Source organism: Hesperophylax consimilis, chromosome 4 (assembly GCF_061612785.1).
Source record: "Hesperophylax consimilis isolate HC1 chromosome 4, BYU_Hcon_1.0, whole genome shotgun sequence".
NCBI classification, from domain to species: domain Eukaryota; kingdom Metazoa; phylum Arthropoda; class Insecta; order Trichoptera; family Limnephilidae; genus Hesperophylax; species Hesperophylax consimilis.
In genome coordinates this window covers 13,738,718-13,764,065 of record NC_142839.1, presented here as the reverse complement: position 1 = coordinate 13,764,065, position 25,348 = coordinate 13,738,718, and the positions used below count along the sequence as shown (strand labels likewise).

At 35.6% G+C, this 25,348-nt stretch overlaps 3 protein-coding genes across 8 annotated transcripts in view; all 3 read right to left on the bottom strand.

The window, feature by feature from the left end:
- The window catches only part of smog (G-protein coupled receptor 158 smog), a 206,524-nt gene extending 198,431 nt beyond the window's left edge, over nt 1–8,093 (bottom strand). For all 4 annotated transcript variants that reach the window (XM_089651396.1, XM_089651394.1, XM_089651395.1 and 1 more), the window contains exon 1: nt 7,855–8,093. The gene's annotated coding sequence lies outside the window, so the exon portion shown is untranslated. The remainder of the gene's footprint in view (nt 1–7,854) is intronic.
- The window catches only part of LOC149424230 (mitochondrial import inner membrane translocase subunit Tim21), a 586,526-nt gene that overhangs the window by 450,049 nt on the left and 111,129 nt on the right, over nt 1–25,348 (bottom strand). The gene's annotated exons all lie outside the window — the stretch shown is intronic.
- Nucleotides 13,335–25,348, bottom strand: part of Rab3GAP1 (RAB3 GTPase activating protein subunit 1) — a 61,897-nt gene continuing 49,883 nt past the window's right edge. For all 3 annotated transcript variants that reach the window (XM_089651388.1, XM_089651387.1, XM_089651389.1), the window contains one exon: nt 13,335–17,829. In XM_089651388.1, coding sequence (XP_089507514.1) covers nt 16,506–17,829 — 1,324 coding nt within the window. In that variant the 3' untranslated portion in view covers nt 13,335–16,505. The remainder of the gene's footprint in view (nt 17,830–25,348) is intronic.

Here is a 25,348-nt window from a genome sequence, read left to right as displayed (position 1 = left end):
AATTGCAACTTTTATTTTCCCAAACTATTTTTTTTTCCATAAAAGAATATTTATTTTCCCATACAAACAATTCAACTTTTTTACCTAAAAACAACCGTAAAAGGTTTTTTATAAATATATATATATATTTTTAAATTCTACTTCTAAATTCATATGGAATCACCCCCTACAGTAAATGCACTTTACCCACGGACACCTGTATAAAAATCGCGTATCACTATGTTCGTGCTTCGAAACCGCCACAGCGATTTTATCGAAATTTTGTGAATGTGTATGATTGTTTTTTTTCAGATTCCTCATCCAAAAATATATACATCCACAAAATTTTACTTCCCTACATAGAAGGCGGTCTATGGCAGGACAACGATATAATTCATAAATTTACATATTCGATTAAATAGTATATAGCTATTTCTAAACATTTTATTTATATAATTATACAAAATAATTTAATATAACGTCAAAAACTTTTCGAGCACCTCGTTGAATTCATATTGGGTATCTTGTAAATATGTTTTATGTAAAGTAAGTATAGCTTTCTGTGTAGCGCAACGTAGCTTTCTTTGTAGGCGAATTTAAAAGGGAAAACCATGCGATAATTTCTTTTTAAATTTGATTTAAATTGACTTGTTATCACTTGTTTGTAAGTACTTAATAACAACTTCTTGAAATATTGATCGATAGAATAAAAGATCACAGTGATTATTGACTCATTCTAATAAATTCATCATGATGTCATTAGAAACACAGTTGGATCTGCCATTGTATTGATTGTATGACGCAGATTGTTACTATGATCTGTGATTCACGCAAACATTATAATTTATTTAACTGTGAGTTTGTCTTTATAAGTTTGTTGGAACTATGGTTAACTTGAAGCTTTTAGAAACATGTTAAACTATTTTCCTTTTCGTGTGTCAGTTTGTCGGGCATTATTCAAGCGGGGCAAGGGAAATCGCTTTGCAAATTACCATAATTTGCATTTCGCTAACAAACCACCATTCGATGCAACGTAGAAAATAATGCAAAACTAAATTAAGGTATGTCGACCGGCGACTCTTTCTAGGGGCTGCATAATTACTGGCATTACCATGGTCTAGAATAGAATGCATAACTAATAATCTGAAGTTAAAAGAAACAGTTTACGTCAAATTGCAATAATTGGCAAAAGAAATTTAACTTACCAATTGGTTGCAAACCGGTAGTTGGTGCATTGGTAAGTAAGTAATGTGATATATTCCCTCGTAAAGCAGAACATTATTGAAGTTCAATGAACTTTTATTTTTCAAAATAGGAACTTCTTATCATGTCAGACAAGCGATAAAGTAGGTACTAACATTATTTTATGAATTAATAAAGAAATATATATTTGTTTTGTTTAAATGCTTGACAGATGCTAGAATTAACAAACATTACTGAGTCAACGTGCGTGGTTTCACTGAACCAGGTCCAGTGGACAGGGTGAAGTAAGTTGTCGAAATCATTCAAAAACGTTTTAAATTATCGTTATGGCATTTTTGCAATTTCAATCATGGACAAAAATCAATATCGCGACTAGGCATGCCCATATTTTGTCGATACCTACATTAATTTAGCAGGTCACATTTGAAAAGTTGAGATATTTTATCTATTCTATTAAAACCCTTATAACTATGAAAATATTTGGCAAGTTACCGCCAATTAAACTGCAAAAGAAAGTTAAATTGAAGAAAATTAATTAATGCAAAGGAATACATTCCATATTATGCTGTCTCAGTAGAGGTAAAGTCACAAGGAGGAAATCCATAATTGGTTTTATTTTGGCTATAAAATACTTATGTACAAACTAAATAAATGTAAACTGTCAATATCCCGAAAATTAATTAATAAATATAAGGCTTGTTTGGGAACAATACAGTCCATTATTTAAATCAATATTTACCTTCTTACTCAAAAACCTAAATATTACATATTTTTTCTAAGTTCTCACGGATAAATAAATTAAAATTTTCCAAGGGCCGCCAAATCCACGGTGTGTGATAGAGGATGAACCGTAATATTAGTACAGGGTTTTCCAATAAGAGGTGTTATTTTGAATAGCCCGCTATTTCGGTAGATGTTACTTTTGAAGATGTCATTTTTCGACATTTGGCAAGTAGAAACTACGTCATTAATAAAAATGGAACAATACACGCTTCAACAACGCATTGAAATTATTAAAATTCACTTGAGTGAATCAAATGCAAATCATCTTGAGTGATGAGGCCCATTTCCACATCGGTGGCTTCGTCAACAAGCAAAATTGTCGCATCTGGGGCTCGGAAAACCCATATATAATTGTTATTGTTGAAAAGCCTCTCTATCCTCAACGTGTGACTGTTTGGTGCGGTTTATGGTCCGGCGGAGTCAATGGACCTTACTTTTTTGAAAATGAGGCTGGAGCAACAGTTACGGTGAATGGATTGCGCTATCGAGAGATGATTAATGATTTTTTATGGCCGAAATTGGATGGTATTGATCTGGACAACGTTTAATTTCAACAAGACGGCGCTACGTGCCACACAAGCAACGAAACCATTGATCTTTTACAATTGAATATCAAAATAACACCTCTTATTGGAAAACGCTGTAGATACTGGGCAAATTCGAAAAAAAATTTATTCTTAATGAACATCTGGTCACTGTTGTTTTTGCAGTGTAAATATTCAACCATTGCCGCACAATATTTCCGTGTTCTGAATGTCCCGATCCGTGTTTTTGAGGTTATTATTTCAAATGCAGGATACAAAATTATTTTTATTTTAATTTTGCCATATATCATTTTGTAGTATATTCATAGAAAACCATAACTAAACATAAAGAAACATTAACGTCAGGAATGATAATATTATTTAAAATACATTATCATAATTTCAGTGGTTTGTTGTCGATTTCCTCTATCTGCCGCAAAGGTTCGCCCATGATTAGGTATATCCTATTTTGGTCATTAATTTATGCAGCCTTTACATTGTTGACAATTGTTATAAATTAAAAAATATAAAAGATGCATTATTATTAAATATCAAAACAACATCGACACACACAGCGATGTGAGAAAGATGACATAGTCCCTGAGGGAAATTATTTTCCTGGAGGCCTTCTGTGTGGGGTAATGTAAATATATATATTTATATCAAACCAGAAGAAATTTAGTAATATGCAATATGAAGTCAGAAACCGCAGAAGAAGTAAATGTAAAAAATGCAAACCAAACGGGGAGTTTTGTTGTGTTGGCGTTTTGATGTTTTATTCATTTTTAATACATGATGCATACATCCGTATAATATGTAATAAACCGTACACAGGCAGTGGCGTAGCTAGGTAACCAAGGGCCCTGGGGCAAATTAAAAAATGGGGCCCCACTGCTATGTAAACTGATTAGGTATTATCAAATAAAAATATGAAATGTGGTTCCTCCAAACCCTCCGCTCTTATGTGTGTCATGCAAACATCATCCACGTTCACATGATCGGCGGCGGAGGTATCTCCAACTGCAATAATTGTCTAATCTTCTTCAGTAGGCTTCTCAACCAACACTGCAGTTACCACATTATTTGAGTCACTATCAATAGAAATATTTTGGCCAGATGTACTTGCAGAAGGCTGACTAAAAATCTTGTCAATTTTGGGCAGTTTTTGTTTACTATCTTCTCTTTCTTGGCGTTGTTTGCGTTTAAATGCACCACTGGGTTTCTTCTTTTTATCTATATTTTAATACGCTACAAGTTTCGTTGGGGAATGAGGCACATATAACTATCCGTCAAATTGACAACACTGCCAACCTACAGAAAGAATTTAGGGGAATTCCCTCGGCATAACTTTTGAATTTCTCTCAACTGAGTTGTCATGATTAAAGTGGAGTTGCAAGTTGCAACCTGTCATTTTTATTTTGAATTTGAAAATTGGAGAAATTTCCAAAAGTTCAGTTCGATCGAGATTTCTGGTAAGGATTCGAGGGCCCCCTGAGCTTGAGGGCCCCGGGGCACTGCCCCGCGTAGCCCCTAGGTAGCTACGCCACTGTACACAGGCTGTTAAGATAATTACCTCACTTAATTGGATTTTGTTTGCCAAAAAAATGTAGATATACATTTTGGTCTCCGGTGATTAAAAAAAACTAAAATCCGTAATTATAATCAGGGTGGGGTGTTGGGAAGTTACTCAGCTAAGTGACCAGTGAAAGAATTTTTATTTCGTTTGTTACAGAAAATTTACAAAAAAAAAGTCACCGCAGACCAAACTTTTATTTCTCCAAATATGTAGGGATCACTGGAAGTAAGACAGGCACTTTCCAAAACGACGTTTGTTGATCTATATGTTTTTTTTTAATCCACACCATTATCATACATCACATGTACGAGAAATGGTAGACTTTTATACCATTTCCATTTAATTTTTTTTAAATCATTCTCGTTATTCGGGTATTAAATCCCAGTATTTTGTCTAACGTAACTTTCTCTGAAATTTGAAACTTACACTAGATCCAGTTATTACTAAGTAATTTATGCTTTCAACCCGAATATCAAATTAATATTTTTAAAATAGCTTAAACAGAAGTGAATGTGATGAAAAATCTTTACGCTGGTCTTGGCTCGTTAATAACAGAGCAGACATAATTACCAACAATTACAGTAACTACATATCACGCACCTGTGTAGGTACTTACTTACGTTTACGTATCTATTATCTACAATGTTTTGTTTTTTTTCTGCACCTCACGAAGAATTTGAATTTGGAATGGGCGTTCACAGAGAGCAAATAATCGTTATTTTTCGAATAGTTTATTACTTCGTTAATATATCTTACTTTTATTAGGTTGACTACATACGTACTTTTATGTATTTTGTCTTGGGTTCTTTGTAAGTTGTGAGATATTTTTGCGGTCTTGTGATGAAGTTTTTCAAAAGCAGTAGGTACTATTGCAATTAGCAAATCATATATGATTCAAGATTCTTGTTGAGTTTTGGGGTTTGAGGATTGGACCGTATTATATGGCTACATTGTGTCAACATTTGGTCGGCTCTGCATGCACTATCCTCCATTGGGCAGATGCCAGATTTCTCATATGACCTGATGATGAAAATTGCTAATATTATTTACTAATTTTCCAATATTGTGTATTTGGCCACCTATTTGGACGTGTTTTTACAACTTTAACTCTCAAGTTCAAGATATTATATAAGCTTTTACACTACCAGAGATGTGCTTTATTTCAAATAAATCCATTTCAAATGGAAATGCAAAATGCAAAATAGGTATTTTCCATTTTGCATTTTAAATGCTTTTCTAAAAACCATTTTGCATTTTGCATTTTAAATGCTTTTCTCAATGCATTTTCCATTTTAAATGCTTTTTTGCAACATTCTTCCTACTTTCTCCACTCATTTTTTTTTCATAAGCCCCAAATATCAGTCGGTCCTCAACCTCGCTATGAGAGATAAATTTACATTTGCCAAGTTGCTCCCTGGTAGGAGCCCTGGCAATTGAGTGATACCATTACAAAAAATACGGATTCAAATACTGAACATGGGGCCATGATGCTGTAATATTAAATGTTAGATAGCAGTTTCTATGTTTTTACGTTGGCAACATTAGTCCCGCGCAAATTTTTTGTGGTTTCATAATCTGTAGTCGTGGTGTTTTTGGATTTACTATCATGTAATACGTTTGTTCTACATTGATGTCCATTATTAAATGACAAAATTGTTTAAAACTTGTATAATTATTTTAATTGTTTGACCTGAGAAACCATTTTGCATTTTCAATGTATTTTGAAAATAGGTATTTTGCATTTTGCATTTGAAATGCTTTTCTAAAAACCATTTTGCATTTTCAAATGGAAAAGTTTTGACCCATTTCCATTTTGCATTTCAAATGGTTTTGGGTACCCATTTTGCACATCTCTGTACACTACTGATAGTAGTTTAAAAAAATATGATTTATCAAAAAGTTTGTATTAATATAGGTACTAAAATGCATATCTCTCTAAGTTGACTTTAAATCGAAATTGTACATCAGATGAGCTTATAGCAGTAAAGTATTAACTATTAAGCAGACGCACACAAAAATTTCGAAAAAAAAAACCTATGGCATATTGAAATTTTCACAACGTTTTCTTTCAAGAATGTCGAGGACCATGTAACTATTTTTAGTCCGCAACATCATTTCCGCCATGAGCTAATGGATTCTTAATATATTTACCATACCAAAAAAACGACACGAAGCAATAGGTATGGTTTGCGTCATATTTCATTTTTAAAATGATCATCAAAAAAAATATTGAAATTCGGGTGGAGCCGGATACTAAAACAAGTTGTCCATAAAATAATTGAGTACTTGGTAGTTAGCGTGTTTCATATACAACAAACCTAGATACTACACAATGTCACGCTAACTCGTGTTGTGTATATTGGATTATTTTTACTCATAAAGCACAACTCAAGGGAATGAGAAATATACTCGTAAAAGTATATTACGCTTTTATCATTTCAACAGTAGTCAAATTTTCTTAAAATATTATCTTAAATTTTTACATTTAATTATTAACCAAAAGGCAGGGTAAGATAATAAGATTGCCCTTAGATAGAAATTTCCTGAAAGCCCTAATCGGGTCAAGGCGTAATATTACATGAAATATTTATATGAATACACCAATTATTAACTTCTCCCCGCTCTATTGTCGCCAGAAGGTTGTATACAAAGACATACATAATTTATGGAGATTATTCCTATTCCGGGCAAAGGGATGAAAGGCAAAAGCTTCAGAATTAGCATTCAGCGTACAGACATTATTTGATTCGAATGAAAACTAATTGACTCTTCAATGGCAGGTGGTGTTGTTTTTTCTTAAAGGGATTAACTTCTGTATTGTTGGCAGTGATTACAAATTACAACCATAAGCTAAATACGTCCTAATTTGCAAGGACCTTTATTAATTTTTAATGGATGAAAGAAATCATTTATTTTAATTAAGACATGTGAAAGGTTCGTAAACCTATATGGCATACGTTAGCGTGATAAGAATTCATATAGCTAATTATCGCGTTCCATTGATTGAGTGATGGATTAATGCTACCAAAAAAAAATGTTCCCACTTTGGATGGTAATCCAAGACACCAAATATTGTAGGCACATAGTTGCGTGACCCATTGCTGTGTATATCAGTGTTTAGTATGCGGGGTCAGTGCGAGGAGAAGTTCCAGCGGGCAATTTGCCACAGAAGGTGTTGTGGCGCTCCATAGAGCCAATAGCCACTAACTAATTAATCGGTACCCTAACTAATACAAACTGACACACATCGCCGGGACAACAATAGATATTGTTTATGTTTAATTGCGTCACGATTGACAATCGTCTTACAATACAAGAGCTTGAATGATTTCTGTCATAACTTGTTCGTTTATTGACATACTTCAATACAATCTTACCACACTGAAATAATGGAATTTTTATGCTTTCTTATGAATTAAATATCATGTAAAATACTATCCACTCAATTAAAAATATATATATCGAAGGATATCTATATACCTGCTTTAACGATTTTCGTCGAAATGAAAAGTAAATTCCAGATTTGGCAGCGCGCGATACCTCCGAATTTATCTTCCTAAGATGGAGACAGATGTTCCCAATAACTTCAAAATCCAACGGAGATGCGAGCGCTCAGAACCAGAAATAGAGAGGATATCGATAAACGTAATAAATCCCGCGTTCTCCCAGTTCCAGCCCGGACCGTCATTTCATTCAGCGAAACGCGAATTCCTCTATTTGACATTCAAAATCGGTATTGTTTTCGTAAATCTCAACGGAAAAGCGGGGAATTCTGTACGAAAAACTCACCTTCGATAATCGTGGATGAATATTTTCTCGCGAATAATCCTGAATAAGAGTGTATCCAAATCGGCGTCGGCGTTCCGATGACACATTTTCACACAAGGTTTAGTTTAATAAGTCGACCGTCTTATCACTTCGCTCGCGCTTTCACCTGGCGCGGGCTGTACCGTAAACCGGCACCGTCCGTACACCGTCGCGTCACTTGCCTATGCGGGTTGGGCCGACGCTGGCCGCTGGAAGCGCGACACTGGACTGCCGCCTGCCGCCTGCCGCCGCCTGCCGCCCGCCGCCCGCCGCCTGACGCCCGACGCCCGCCACCCTCCTGCCGCCCCGGGCTGTGAGACGTCGCACGCCGCCGCCGCTCTGTGTCCCGCGCGGCGCAAGTGCGGCAAGTGTAGCAGGCGAGCAGCTGAACCCGGCCGCGTAGCCACTTCTCCTTTAACAACCTTATTGCCATTAAAAGTGCTTATATTCGTTTCTCCTGAATACTTTAAATATCAATTTTTTCATCGTGGATCAAAAAAGGGGGTATTTACGCATTTTATCAGGGTAGATCAAACATCATAAATCCAAATACTAAAAAATCTAAACAAACAAATTCTCAATGACAACATTTGCATCCATACATTTCACGCAATATTTTTAAATATTACTGCTAATATTATTATAGTGTATAGGTATGAAAACCTGAAATATCGATGTTGAACTGTCAGATTATCACCACCATAAATACGTAACATTATAATTATTATGTACAGAACAGGGGAAAATCAATTAGGTTCATTTATTATCGTATATTACCATTATTACCAAAAATTTATGGTAAAAATGGTGTACATTTCAAAACAAGTTGTGGCGGTAAATAAAGAAATGTATTTCAAAAATGTGTTAAATTTTATAGGAACATTTTTTCATAAAAACGTTGATGTGCATCCTGATATAGTGCTATTGCATGAAAGAAAACACGTATAAAAGTTTATATTTAAAAATATTTTAGTAGAAATTTCCAGAAAAATATCGTTCAAGCAGTTCGGCGCCGACGCTACACCCCTGTAGCGGGCGCAGGCGCGCGACGCCCGGGAACATCGACCTGGAGCCGTCCGGCGTCGCCATGGCGACCCGAGATGTGCCACAAACAACACTGCAGCCAGCCACCGCCGCGCGCTCGCTCACCAACTCACTCCTCCCTCGCTCACTGCTCACTGGCACTGCTCTCTAGGCTGTATTCGCTACTCGCTGCCTCAGTGCCTCACTGCCTCACTGCCTCACTGCCTCACTGACCGCACACCGCGGCCACCGCACTACCCTGTTACCTAGTCCCGAGTGTATTGGCTGTCATGTAATGTGCTATATCAACCTTAGTTGACTTCATCACAATACTCACACAGATGCACATCATACATACAGCGTGTTTTTTTAGAAATTAACATAAATAAAGACAATTAACCCCTAAAGCCTATGATATTTTACAACTTCTCTAAAGTGAACTGTCAGAATACTGATTCCGCGGAAAATATTTTCGCATTACAATTGATTCCAGATAAATTCGCTGTTTTAGGACGTATTTCAAAATAAAATACTGTTCTCGGTAGCAGACGAATTACTCTTTCAGATTTTAGTATTACTAATCGATACTATGCTATTAAAAAAATAAAGGTGAAGTTTTGAAGTCGCTCCTCGATGTTTTTAATCATGTTAACTGTAATTACTACTTTACACAAAACTAAAAAAAAAGTATTTAATCATACGAAGGTATTATAAAGTTATTGCCAGTTTCCCTTTCTTCGTTTAATATAAAAAATATTTATTTAAAAATTTGCATTCCTTAACAAGTATTTTTCAAATGCTAAATGTCGTTTCATAAAATATATTTAACCCTTAAATGCATGATTTATTTATTTTTCTGGAAAAAAATATATTTTGTAGATATTTACATGCATATGCAAGGAAAAAAAAAAAACCTAAAAAAATTCTCAAAACTAATAAGTGTACCGGAAAAATACGAGTTATTACATATAAGTATTGTATTATTGTATCTACTTACCTAAGAAAATCAAAATAATAACAACAAAACAAAACTGTAATTCTAACCTCCAACCAATTTTCGAGAATCTTCACTTTGTTAAAGAAAAAGTGACATTTGACATTCGCGAAAGAAAAAAAAGGTGATGCCACTCGATAAAATATATTACCGTGAACTTGATAATTCTAAAACGGCATGCATTAAGTATACACCAAAGAGTTAAAGGTGGTTTGAACGGTATGTTGCAGTTTTGCAACAGTATGCATTTAAGGGTTAAAATTTTTCGGGAGCGTTTATGGTATTTTTTTAAGGCAAGCTGAAAGTGCGGTATTTTCTTTTTCAAACACTGTTTAAATCATATTTCTCACTGTGATACAAAATGAGAAGCATTTTTACGAGACCTTGTTAGACTGGACAAAGTTATATCTCCTAAAAAGACTACGGTTGTTTGTTGTCCGTGAAGAATATCTTCAAAATTGCCCAAAGGGTTGGTTAGTGATTATTTCACAGAGTCCGAAGCCAAAACGTGTTAAAGTCGGTTATATAGGAAAAAAAAATTCTGTATGCATAATTTTCGATAGCTTACTAGGTAAAACCAAACAAAATAAAATTGGCTGTATTTTGACATGCCGAATATTGTTTTACTTCATTGCTATTTAAATACTGAATGTAATTAAAGACCACATCTTTTATCTAAATGTATAAGTTTACCTTAGAACTTAATTGAAATGCGTAATAACCAAAGACAAGCTCTTAGAACATTCTAACACAGTGAACATATAAACTTGCTGTCCCTTTTCCGCATGTCACAATAAATAGGCGTAAACCAGACGAATGACGTTGCGCATATCATCTAAACGAGGAAATATTTTTTTAAAATTATTATATTATTAATTATTTTACGTGGATTAAACCGTTATATTATTATTTTTCTCTTGTTAGAAGTCTTACCTGAGTACAATGCTCCCTTATTTCTGCATAAAATTTTAAACGATGCATATGATAATACAGATTTACTTACATTGACAAATTTTAGAATTCTTTTTAATTAATCCTTTAAATGTGTATTTAACAGAAAATCATTCCAGAGATCCGCAAACACGTACCATTTTAAAATGTCTTTTTAAAAATGTGTTAATTTCAACTTTTCCCAGAACAATAACGTTAAGAAAATGACTTACTATGACGGTTTCAGTGACATCAGCTGAAAGGTCCTTTACAAAATTAAAAAGTATTATAAAAAAATATTTAAGATCAACAATGCATCACCAAGGGCGTCAGTCATTTAATTTATTTGTTATTTCAATAGAACTTGAAATCTAAGATTTAGATTTAGAAATCTCAATTCGGGAAAAGACAATTTCGCAAATATTGAAGCAAAAAAAAATATACAGGGTGTATCGGCACGTACCCGACAAACTTTAACCAGCTATTCCTTAGCATATTTGGAGTAAAAAATCTTATGTGCACTTTGCTGTCCGGTAACGTTTTTTTTTAATAAAAAAATTATTATTCATATTTTCACCACATGTCACCACTGTTTTATCCTTTGATAAAGTTTGAAAACCCATCTGGCAAATATTTTATTCGAATTCCGTTGAATAATGCACGTGTGTACCTATATTGGCGCACGTTTACAGTCACAACGAAATAGCACGGCACCATTCGTCTCATTTTTAACTATTATTATTTAGTGTGTGCGAAAGAGCGAAGACGCTTTTTGACACACTTGCTTATAACAGCTGTTTAACACGAAACGCAATGCCAATGACAGTGATGTAGTGTGGAAATTTTAAATTTTTTTGTTTTTAATTGAAAAAAAAATGCTACCGGACAGCAAAGTGCCCATAACATTTTTTACTCCAAATGTGCTAAGGAATAGCTGGTTAAAGTTTGTCGGGTTAGTGCCGATACACCCTGTATAGCATACTTATGTTGTTTATCAATTCTTAAGAAACAACATTCACTTGACCTTTTTTTGCCTTTGGTAAAATATGTTTTACCTATTTTTTTTGTTTAAGTTTACATTGATTTTTTTTAAGTCTCAAGCACAGTAATAACAACTGTTTGACTTTAAAATTGAAAATATTTCTTTTTTTTACACACCCAGAGGTTACAAAACCAAAATTCAGTGAGGGAATACAGGATGGGGCTAGGGGCGGCGCAGTCGGTATTGGGTACAGTCGGTAGGCATGAAAAAAAAATACAGTGTATCTTTAAATGCAACTAAAGCATTTGACGAGAGGTGTGTGTTCTTATTTTAAACGAGTCGTGTTTAAATAAATATTTTCACCAACATTCAAAAACATAACATTGTAAAAAAGCGTTTTTTGGGTAGGAATTTAAATTTGTGTTTCAGCGTAAATTGGTCGTTTGAAAATTAAATTGAACCCATAAAAATAGTTTTTTTGAATAATTTTATATTTAACATTTCATTATATTTGCATAGCAAAAAACAATATTTATTTAGTAATTACCATTAAGTCACAAATAACTGCCAAACTTGCCTATAAAATGGTGAAAAATCGATTTTTTAACCGCCCAAATTTTATAATTTTAAAACACAAATAAATAAAGTATTACATATCAGTAATTTATTTTTACTACACCCTTTGATTAAAAAAATATTATTTAGTTTGGTTGTGTATTTTGGCCTCAAATCAACATTTAAGTTTTGTATGAAAGAGGTCGAGCAACCGTTCCCCTTAACCATGGTACTATCCCACGGAGTAAAATATTTATTATTATTTATTTTGACCGTACTCTTGGGTTGTGGGTTAGAAGCCCGGAGTGGGTAAATAAAATTTATTTTTATTATTGAGGGTTGTATCTCGCGTGATTTATTGCACCTCGTTCCAGAGTGAAAGATAATCTCACAACCACAATGTGTAAACGAAACGTACCTTGAAACGACTATAGCTATGTTTAGTGACCAGATATGAATAGCCAGATCCTTGAGACTCAGTATTCTCCAAATGGAGATGCCTATTGGCTCAAATTGGTCAAACGATAAAATTGGTATTTTCAACTTTTGTATTATGACGACATTGATAGCAATTGACAGAAAAATAATTAAAGATTCACTGTCAAATCTGAAAAACTAGTTTTTTTTTTTTTTAAAGAAAGACAAAAAGTTAAAAACTTATTATTATTAATAGTGGACCCCGCAAAGTTTCGCTATTGCTAATGTCTTTCTCAGGCGTCTCCGACTTATTCCACCATTCACTACTGTATACCACAATGTAACTGTTAAAAAACAACATATCGCCGATTTTAATTCGACTCCGTGTCTCATTCCAGTGCAGAGATATCGCGTTAAGTATTCCTCGGGCGTCCCCGATATTTTCTGCCATTCAAACCACTCTCGAAACACTCCTGGCACTAATTAGAACAAACGTTGAAATTTTCAGCGATATCGGTCGACTACTTTTCGAGTTTTACGAGCACAAACATAAGCAGGCTGTATTTTTATATATTAAGTTTTCATTAAAAGTACAATGTAAATTATAGAAAGCTTATTACACAGACATTTATTAATTCACATAATTATACGGTTATATACAAAACATATAAGTATCATGAGAGACTAATTACTTGGGTACTTGAGAGCTAAGTGATGTTACATCCAATAGGTCTCCGCCTGACGTCGAGTGCGCTCAGGGGACCAGTACGCCATTAATAGTGTCTACTAACTACGTTAGGTGGCATATAATACAAGTACCACCTTCTCGTCATCTAATACAAGCCACTCCACTAATTATGAAATTCATTTAGGTTGGCGTGTTCAACACCTTCACATTTTTGACGACCATCAAATCGACGATCAGCGCCATTTTGAATTTTGAACAGTCATCGATTCTCGGCCCATTTTAGGTTAAGAATATGTTGACAAGCATAAGGCTGAAATAGAGCCAAGGTCGATGATTACGTAGCGCTGACGAGCTGGACCGGTGGTCCTCCAGCGAATTGGCGAATCGCGTGGCACTACAGCTCTTCATTATTTCATAAATATCATTTTTTACAATTAGCCTTGAAATATCTACATTTGCAAATTATTTTAATGCATTTGTATATTTAATAATAAAAAATAGGTATAAACATGCATATTTCGTTATCTTGTCAAAAATAGTAAATCATAATTTATGTAAATAATATGGTTAGGTTGCTTGAACCCCCATCATATTTGATTGACGATCAACGCCATTTTGAATATTTGACATTGGAACGATCCCCGATAACCGCCGATTCTCGATATATTTCAGATATTGAAATTAGCAATGCTTGACGGCTGATCAACATTTTTAGTCAAACGGGATAAGAATCGACGCTTAATGCTAGTCTCGCACGAGCGCTGTACTCTCATGCGGTATTTAGGCTTGGTATGTATCACCATATCGCTGATATATCTACGTATGGGCGTGACCTAAATGACATGCCGTGATCTTCCAGACGAGCGATATTTGAAAATTATGTTATCCCTTCTCCTGATGTGGCCAGGAGAGGTGTCAGATAAATTAGGGAGCTGCCGTGATAACGCGACAGCTTTCAAGATAACAAACCCAGTGTAAATAAATTCCGTGCTCTCACCCTCCCTCCATACTTTTTCTCCTCCCCTATGCTAGGGGGCATAGGAAGATTATAGCTTCAGTATGAGACTAGAACATTTATAATCTTATTTGGAGGGATGAAAGGATTAACTTATCATAAAATTTAAAACTGCTCAATTACCGTTAAACTTATTGTCATATTATTTGAGCGCATCAGCAGAATACTGACTGCTCATTAAATAATAAATTAAATAATAGGCCACGCCCGAGTACCGCATGAGAGTACAGCGTACGTGTGAGACTAGCTTAACGGGGACGGTTCAACACAACATGCATACACTCAAAATTGAGTTAATCGTTAGTAAAATAATGTGACGGGGGTTCAAAAATTAATTTGTCTTCAGATTTAAAAAAAATAATATTTCTAGAAAATATGTAGTAACTTTGTGGTGAAACATTATGCATATTTTAAAATATATCCCACCTCAAATACTAGTATATATTATTACCAGTTGGTACTTAACTAGTTATGTAATAATTAAAATATCCATGCCTAATATTATCAATAATATCAAATATTTATAACATGTACTTGGTAAAAAAAAATTATGATAGTTATTTTATTTTGTTGCTATACTACCCAGAAGAAGACACGGTTGTTTCCGATTCTAACAAAGGCTTTTAAAATATAGTGGTGTTATACATAATAAATTAGCAACACAAATAATGACGCTTTGACCAAATATTGATGTTTACACCAAATAGTGATGTTGGCATCAAGTAATAATGAAGGTGTCAAATGATGATGTTGTTAATGGTAATAAAGTGCATATTTACTATGTAAATGTTAGATATAAATATAAAATTCTAAGCACCTAGGAATAATTAATCCATCACATTTTATAAAATATTATCATATAATATATTTTAATTAACATTTAACACTACAAGCATTTTTTAGTAGATTTCTATCAATTAACTGCGATATAGTTTTTAAAAAATTACAGAATATTATTATGGTAATTTTTTTACAAAAATTATTAACTAACCGAATTATGTCACGCAAGAAACTCGATTCATAAGTGGCACCGGTTTGTAGGTCATACGAAAGGATCGGAGCCATTAGACAATATATTATCTCAAACCGACATCAAATTCTTAAATAAACAACCTAATACAATATTATTTTGAAAGAGCAAAGGTCCTAATTGCCCAGGTACTCTTCTGTATACAAAATTATAAAATATAAAAAAATACTGTCTTGTGTCGCACTCTTGTTGAAATCTATGATGATTATCATTCTTGTGATAAAATCATTTATTTTTTAAGCATAAAATAAAGAAGAACACAAGAAACGCCTTACGGACGTGTTTAATGACGAATGTCACGAATGTAAGTGAGACAGAGCGCTAAGCTGTTGGGCTAAATGGAACATTTGTTTACATTAAATGTTGATGGAAGACACTTCCAGTTTTCTTCTTTATTATATGTTTTAAGGTATCCATTTTAATATCTCTCTATGGGGTGTGTGGGATTGCACAAAAACCCCCCCTCCCCCCCACTTCATGGAATATGGACTATGATTATTATTGTTAAATTTGTCGACCAAACAGAATATAATAAAATTAAGTTTGCTTATCGAAGTCTTTAATATATTTAAATGCTTAAATATCGTAATGTACGATATTGACAAACAGCAAAACCAAAGCGCATGAAGAACATTATATATAATATTATGAAAGTTTTTTTTATAAGATATTCTGCTACTATTAAAGTCTTGGTCGCACGAAATCCCATTTTATTTTCTGTGCGTTTTTTCAAAATTCATTTCGAATGAAAATGAATCTTCTTAAATTAAAGATTCAGACGTCAAAAAGGCGTCGAGAATACGGTATTATTTGAAGTCAATGGCCGTCTCCATTTATCTATTTCCATTTTCTAATGGACCCAAATGGTCATTGAGCGTCCTTAGCTAAGATTGATACCGACTTTACCGTCTGCATGCATACGCTTATCTTAATACTAAAATTTCAGAAACAAACAAAAAAATAGGTAATCACCACGTTTGATAAACTTTTGCTTGCTGTTTAACTAAATATGCAGTCTTCTGTAAAAGCCCCGAGAATTCGGTAAGAGTTGGGCTTCAGGATGGCCCTCATGAGTTGGGGCGCGGGGGCGGAGCACGCGGCGGGGCGCTGCGCCATCACGCGGAGCACGAACTCCTTCTCAACAGGTGGAGGGAAGCCGGGCTTGCCACGAGAGCCCGAGGGGGCCGCAGGGGGGAACGGGCCCAGCCCCGAAGGAGAGGGTGAGGCTCGCTCTTCACGGAACAGCTGAGCCACTCTACCGCCTAATTGACTTCTCCCTGCCCCGGGCACCGGAGCCTCCATAATCATCACCAGATCAGTAAAGAACTTTTTCACTTCGACATCCACGACTCTTTCCTTGTGGTAACCTAACTTCATCTGCATGGACATAAGGCGCGATATCATCACTTCCATGGCGTATATTTGGTCAGCCAGCGTGTTGTATTTATCGGCTTCCGCACTCTCCCGCGTGACCTTCACAGCACACACCTTGAGTCGTTCGAACAGAGCCTCTAACTGCGGCAGTTCCGTCTTGTTCTCGCATTCTTGCCCCAGTTTCTCTAAAACAGCCTGAGTCAAGGACGGTAACAGCAGGTCGACTATTTGGGAAACGCTCCTCGACTCGAAGAAGTGTAGAATTTTTTCGGCTTCCTTTGTATCATCGAAGAGTCTTCTCTGCCTCTTCGCTGGGACTGGTCTAGCGGAGCCCCACACATCTATCCACATGTTGTTGGGGATAAGCATGCGAGTGCTGAGGTGTCCTTTTTTCTTTCCTTTCTTCTCCCCTTCTTCTTCGGCATTATCTTCTTCGATCCAATCTCGAGGGGAGTACCAGCGGATGAAATCTTCAAATATTGAACCAGGATTAGCGGCTTTGAATGACTCCATATCAGATAGCAAAGAAGCACTCATGATTCTGGCAATAGTCTGGGAGCGGTCTGGACCTGTCTCCAAGGTGAGCATGACCTCGGCATCTTGTTCCAGTTGGTCTTCTGTCTTGGGAACCGGTTCCTGGGTGACTGGAATATACATTTGGTCACCGGACTCTAGCAATTTTTCGCTGCCAAACTTTGCTAGTCGTCCCACTGGGCGATTCCACAGGGATGTTTTTTCCTTCTTATTTTCCGAAGCAGAATCGCTGGTGTTTTCATCGTCACTGCATTCGTAGAACTCGTCTTCTGAATCGCTCGAGGTTTCCGCCACTCCAGTGAGGGGCTGCAGACTGGCGGCATCTCGGGCCTTCCTTCGGTCTATACACACGTTCAACATTTGCAGTTTTTGATGCAACAGGGATGTTCGAGAGTTCGGAAAGCCTTCCATGATCCTGTGGACAAAGAACATAATTTAAAAAATGATTAATGTCGTCTAAACATAACTTATTACAATTTCTACTAAGCTAAAATATATATATAGATATATTCGTATCAACGTGAAAGGGCGGGGCGGAAAGACGTGGAAACGCTTTCGTGCTACACTGCGTTTCACATCAATGACAAGAATAAATATGACATCCTATTAACAGCGTTTTCTCTTAAAAAGTTATTATGTGAAAACCATACTTTTACAACAAACGGAAGCTCTATTATGCCTATGCTAAAGATCTCCTTGGTCACGATTTCTCCTTGATCGATCACTTGCGACCGATGTTATACATTGGAGGAAAATAAACTGAAGAGCGTCACACAATATTATTATAATTCAACATACATTCATTTACTTTCCATTTGCACTTATGTATAAAATAGTAAGTAGTACATATGGCATAAAGGAACCCCGGGGATATGAACTAAATGTATGTAATTATGCAATAACAAAATCAGATGTCTATTTTGTAGCACCATAAATCAATACTTCTGCCGATACATCGAATCGAAAATCACCCACAGTCGTCGCCCTTTGGGCAATTCGAGAAAATCAAAGAGTAATAATTCACTTGTATGCGTGAACTAAAATGTGTAAAAAAAAGAAAGCACATCTGGAAAATGCAATATTAGGGAACTAATGCGTAGAAGTATAACGTATGTTAGCTTGTAGGTTACTCATTTGGCGATCCATATAAATCATACAAACAGGGAAAACTTTCTTGATGAAATAGAATTTTAGAAGTAGATGTAAGATTCCAAACTTTTTGTGAAATGTGAAAGCAATAGATGAAGAGAAGCAGAAACTGAAGAAGAAGGTTGGGAAACTATTCAGGTCTGGTCACTAAATATAGCTTAGGACATTTCAAACAATGCAACGTTTCGATTTTTAATGGTTGACTCTCACCAGAACGAGTCACCAGAGCTACCACCATGAATACCTCCCGCTCTAGAGGGAGCTGAATAACCAGGTTCCATAAGAATTAATAGACTAGACAAACCTCTTCCCCAACTCTTTCTCATCTATACTCTTTCATCAGCTTCACAACAGTCCTCGATTTGAGGAAGCCTTAGTCCCACTGGCTTTAGGCAGTTCAAAATCTTACAGTACCTATCAAAGTGTTATTTTGTATTCCCCGCTTTTTTCCAGAAAAATTCATGAACGTTAAGTTTCTACTCTTCGCGAACATCTGTTAACAACAATAAATTATATAAGAAATAAGAATTATTGAACAATTATCATTATGACCTAATCATCACAGCACTCTGTCGAGTAACATAATGTAGGTCGAGATAAATACCCGTTCACACAACAACGTCTGCAAAACTCCAATGGCCGTTGGTTTAACAATCAACGAGCGCGATTACGAAGATTTCAAGATGTTAATATAATCTGTAAATCAAACCAAATTCCAGATTTTCCATACAAAATTTGGGTTTATTCTCACGTCTGTACCTATGTTCTGATCAACACGTGAAAACCGAAACAGTAAAAAATACCGTTTAAAGACCTTAAGCCCGCAATTATAATGAACATCAAAGTACGGTAATGCCCACCATACAGCATGGTATTACCAAAATTACGATAAAAAAACTGTGTTGAACTCACAGAGGCGTGTCAGTCAATTCCGGCCTCCCTATCAACGGAGTTAAACCTATGTCAGGAACCTATGTTAGGTAAACACCTAAATTAGGAATAATACAAAAAACATTAAATTTAAAAATTCTAAGTTAGGAACCTAATCTAAGAAGAGTAAACAAAAGATTTCTTATTAAAATCATACAGGCGAATTTTTGAAAATCTGTAAATATATTTTTTTTATCTAATGTTTGCCGACACCAGGCCTAGAAAATAAATCACCTAACCTAACGAATAGTGTTTTAGTTCATCAAACAGCATATTACAATAAAAAACATTCATCCTAGTTTAAATTGAAGTATTGAGAAATATTATCAAAATTTACATATTTTAGAACACAATATTTTTGTTGATTTCACCAAAGGTTGTCCTGCCAGTTGATACGCCAGTTTTGAAGCTACATTTTAATTGTACGATATAACAACTAGTTATAACATATATGTTGGCGGATATTATAAATTGTGTGAAAAAATGCTATTATTAATGATTTACGTTAATAATGCATAAATAACACAGCAACACGTTAAAGCACATTATAAAAGTAAATGAAGCCTTAACTGTCATTGATTGATGCCAATGTTGTTTCAACAATACCGTGACGATTCCAAAGCAGTTAGCGATAGGATCTTGAACAGTAGCATATGTCAGTAACGATATACACGGTGTCCGTAAACTCGAAGTACAAGCGCGGAACTGGCGAATCTACGTCACATGGAGAACCCAAACAAACTTTATTGTTCGATCTGATTTCTTATTTTGGGTAATTAAAGGGTTATAAAAATGCTTCGTCACATTTTAAAAGACAGCTTAAATTAACCCCCCAGTGGCCTTTTTTTTCTCTTTATATTTGAAAAAATTTCAACTTCGGACTCGATTTACTCCTAAACGAAAGATCAAATCAACCACAAAACCGACTACAAATGTGATTTACCAGTTTCCCGCTTATACATGGTGTCCGGAAACTCGTAGTACAAGCGGGAAACTGGTGAATCTACATCACATTTGGAGTCGATTTTGTAGTATATTTTTTTTTTATTTGAGCTTTCGTTGTCGAGTAAATCGAGTCAGAAGTTGATTTTTTTTTTGATCAAATTCTTATAAATTATTACTGAATATCAAAGTACCCAACTAATTAAAACTATTTAAAAATTTAAAAGTAAAACAAATAATGACGAAAAAATTTTAACCCTGAAATAGCCGAAAAATATATTTTTTTGGTTTTTTTTATTTTTTTATAAAAATGCTCAAATCAAAAAACTTTATGTTTATTTGTGTTCCCCGTGTGGTATACATTCTCCAGTTTCCGGCTTGTACTTCGAGTTTCCGGACACCATGTATATTCGGCGTCACAAAAATCGCACATCTTCGAAAATAAGTTTCAAGCGTAAGTTTCGCCGAGCCAATACAACTAACCAAACAATATTTATATCAATTGAAAGTCCATTTAACGACATCTTATCAGACAATAGTTTCATTTCATAAACGATACAATTTTTCCGAGTACGGGACTTTAATAATATGTTGCGCATATACTGTTTACAGGTGTCACTGCTTGTGTTATCTTCCTGGGTTATAAAAAGAGCACTTTGAGTCTACGTAGGTCATTCACTATACGAACGTTGAAGGGAACACACATGCATAATTAGAGCTAGAAAACAACCCCTTTGAATGGACACCACGAACGAAACTGCTCAAGTGGTGGCACTACTAAAATCAGGGATGCGATAGTGTGGCGTTGCTCAACTAAACTTAAGACGTTTAGCCGTTCGACGGATTTTCCGAGGGGTTTCAAGAGACTGGTCCGAAAGCGACGTTCGTTTTATCGTCTCATAAGATTTTGCAAAAGGCACGATTTTTGTGACGCTGAGTGTAGTAGTAGTTTTCGGACACCGTGTATAAGCAAATCCTCCTAGATCATAAGGCCGGGACGCTGAATCAAATCAGCCTCCTAACTTGTATGAGAACCTAAAAAAAAAAAGTAAAGTTTCTTTTTTTTAATTCCGATGTCCGACCAAATGGACATTCGTCTACTTAGGTGGGGTGATGATATGATGCATGCGGAGAGTAAAAATAAGGTTCTGAGCCATCCGGCTACGTCGGCAGAAACAGGTTGTCTACGTTTCTAGGCATCCGAGTCTACGTTTGATTTTATAACACACGTTAGATATTTCGAGCCGCATGGCGGCGATCACGTTTTAACACTTTTTCCATCGTAATTTTAAATCGAACTCGCGTTCAACATGTCTCAAATGGTCTGCGAGTCTCGCCCATTTCAACCGTGGTTTATCGCCCGATCCACATTAAATTAAATAAAAACCAACTTGGTTTTCAGACTTCTGCGATTATAAAAAGATTGTGACTGTCTCTACGAAGCGGCCCGCCTTGCCACTTCCTAGCGAGAGTGAACCGGCCTTTTCTGCTTCCGCGGAAGTGTTGGTCGCACCAAAAAACCATAGACAATTCCGCGGAAAAGAAAAATAAATAAGTACTTGATTACCAGTGTATCAATCAAGCACTTTACGAAACTGCATCACAACACATTTTAAAATGTTTTGTATATTGTAAAAAAAAAAAAATTACAAATTTTATTTGTAGAATCACATCCTAGTTAGGAGGCTGCTTTGAATGAGTGTCCCGGCCTTGTGATCTAGGAGGTTTCGGTATAAGAGGCTGAATGCATTTCTCAGCGGACCACGCACCAATTGGTTGCAATGGTCATTAACAAAGCCAAGATGCATTAAGGTCAACACCTAAGCACCTTGTCTCTTTCTTTAACAGTAAAATGGTATTTAAAACGGCCGAGATTGGAATTTTCTGACGCTTCCTCAAAGTGGTGAATAGCGTTAGACAATTTTCTTTGATCCATTAGACCAAGGCTGCCCAACCTTTTTAACAGTTGGGCAAAATTGACGATTTAAAAGTCACTGGCGGGCCACTGACTACTGACGGTTCCTATTTTTGTTACGTAAGGTTTTTAATGTCTTGTTTTATGCAACAAACAAATAAACATATTGAAATTTTATTGTCGTTTATTGAAATAGTAAAAAAAATAGCATCTACTGCCAAATAACGAAACAACATTTTGTGTAACAAAAATCTAAATCCAAGTAATTGGTACAATGAATGTGATTTCTGACATTGTTTTTGTTTTAATAATTCTCCAATGTTAGGAGTCTTTTTCATTACAATCTTATTATAATCTTGACCCGGACAAAAATAAACAAATAAAATATTTTTAATCATCGAAGAAGATAATAGTAAATCTAAACGAACAGAAAAAATAAAATTAAAATAATGGTCGCAACAGGGGATCGAACCCAGGACCTTTGTCTTACCCGGACAATCTCTGACCACTGATTGCACTTGATGGTAATATTGGAAATCCTTAAATTGAAATATGAGATCGATAATAAAGACCTGAGTTAGTTAGGATAAGAACAATATTAATTATTCTTAAATTGAAATATGATATTGAATATATAAAAATAACAGAAAATAATCAGGTCTCAATAGCTCAGAGTGTTGTCCCGGTAAGACAGAGGTCCTGACTTCGATCGCAAATGGCGACCGTTATATTTTCATTTTCTCTGTCGTGTACTGTTCCGTGTTTATGAATATCATCTTTTTATTTAATTATTAAATATTACCTACATTCATATGTAATAAGTATAACTTTAAAAAGTCATTCCAATAAATTGAAGAAATATTTTTGCTATAATTTACACCTCGTTCAAAAGTGGAAGAAACTATTACTAGCGTGAGAACAATTCAAGAGTCGAAACGTTGCTTCAAATGGCTATACCAATGTTTAGTGACTAGAACTGAATAGCCAGATGCATGTTAACCTTCAACTTGCTTATTTCGCACCCAATTTTTCGGTCTCCCAACATTCCACAAAACAGTGGGAACGCCATAGTCCACTGACTCCGGGTAGATTTAACCCTGTGCGGTATCGCACAAAAAGATTTTTAATTCATTCAACATAATGTTAGTACGATTCTGAAAACTCAAGGTTGCTAAAACAAACAAAAACACGGATAAGGTTGTGAAAGTGTTAAATATTAATAACGAATAAATAAATAATATTATGCACACTTCAGGAGTTCTTCCTGGTTGAAATTATTTTCAATGTTTACGTTAATTGCGTCCAAACAAAGCCTTCAATCTACAACATTATAAATAATTGATTCGTGTAAAATTAACTGTATTATTAGGTACTACATATCTTAATTGGGGCTTTGTGCGAATTGCATGCGCGTAATAATACGAGTATTCTGCTAACAACCTATAGCAAAATACCACAGTCGGGTATAATAATATCCCAGTGAGATGGAAGTACCCTTTGGGTTGTAGACCAGTGTTCCCCAAAGTGGGCGATATCGACCCCCACTCCGGGGGCGCGGCCGTGGTACCTATTTATTATATTATATGCTTCATTTTCCAAGGAAACTTACAAAGCTTACATCATATCTACAACCAGGATTTTCAATTATTGACAGCAGGGTTTGCACTCTCAATAAATTTGTTTTAATACGGTCTAAAATTACAGCCTACGCCATCTAGGGTATCAAAGCGGTCATTCATCCTACTCCAAAGAAGGGTGACGGCTCCAACCCGGCCAACTACCGCTCCATATCGATAACATCTATTCTATCCAAGGTGATGGAGCGTGTAATCAACGACAAACTTCTCACATACCTCGAGAAGAACAAAATTATTAACGACCGTCAATACAGATTCCGGAGGAACCGCTCGTGCGGTGATCTTCTTACGTATGTAACGCATGTTTGGGGACGGTGCCTGGATCTTATCTCAAAAGATGGCACAGGATATTTCCAAGGCATTTGACCGGGTTTGGCACGGAGGACTTTTCAACAAAGTACCTTCTTAAAGACTTTTCGTCTGTACGTGAATTGCCGACTTTTTGGGGAAAACGTCGATTAAGACGGTTGCTGATGGTTTTACCTCTTCCTCACACTCAATAAATGCTGGCGTCGGAGAGCAGGGATCGGGTTCTGTCTCCGACTTTGTTTTCATTGCACATCAATGACATTTTATCGTGTGCACCAATTCATTGTTACGCAGATGGACAGTACAGTCCATAAAAGCTTTTTGTTTGACTAGCCCCCAAAGGATAAACAAACTCCAATAGCTCGGATGGCTTTGAATCAGAGAATGGACGGTTACATCGAGAGGGTTTCATGTCGGGGTGAGAGAATAACCTAGTCGAATTTAATTTTTCTAAGACTCAATCATGTCCGATTACCTCTAAAAGGGATCGAAATGACAATCTAGTCTCATTCAACGGAAGCAATCTTCCCAACATGTCTTCCATTGATATACTTGGTGTAACTCTAAGTGACCAGGCGCTCCATAGAATCCAGAGTCAACGAATGGGTCGCTTCTACGACACGTTCTTGAGTTCAAGAGAGATGACATCGGCTCTGAGGCTAATTATTTTCCTCAGGGCCTCCTTGCGTGGAGCTAATGATAAAAAGATATATACTAACTCGGGACTACGCCCGACATTAATTAATATTTTAATTAATGTTTCATTCCATATAATTAATATGCATAACTGTATGGGAAATGTGGGGTTGCACCAACCTCCCCACATCCTGGGAAAATACTACTTATTATTAATAATAAAAATAAAACGTCAAAGGTGTTTTGCAACATTTTTAATTAACAATCAATAAAAAAGGCGTATATATTTTCCTGAGGTGCAGAGATAAATATATTTAAAAAGGGGCAGTGAGCGAATAGTTTAAGAAACTTTTTTGTTGGGGCATTCGGCTGATATCTCCATTGTAACCTTACCCTATTTTATAAAAATCACAGAA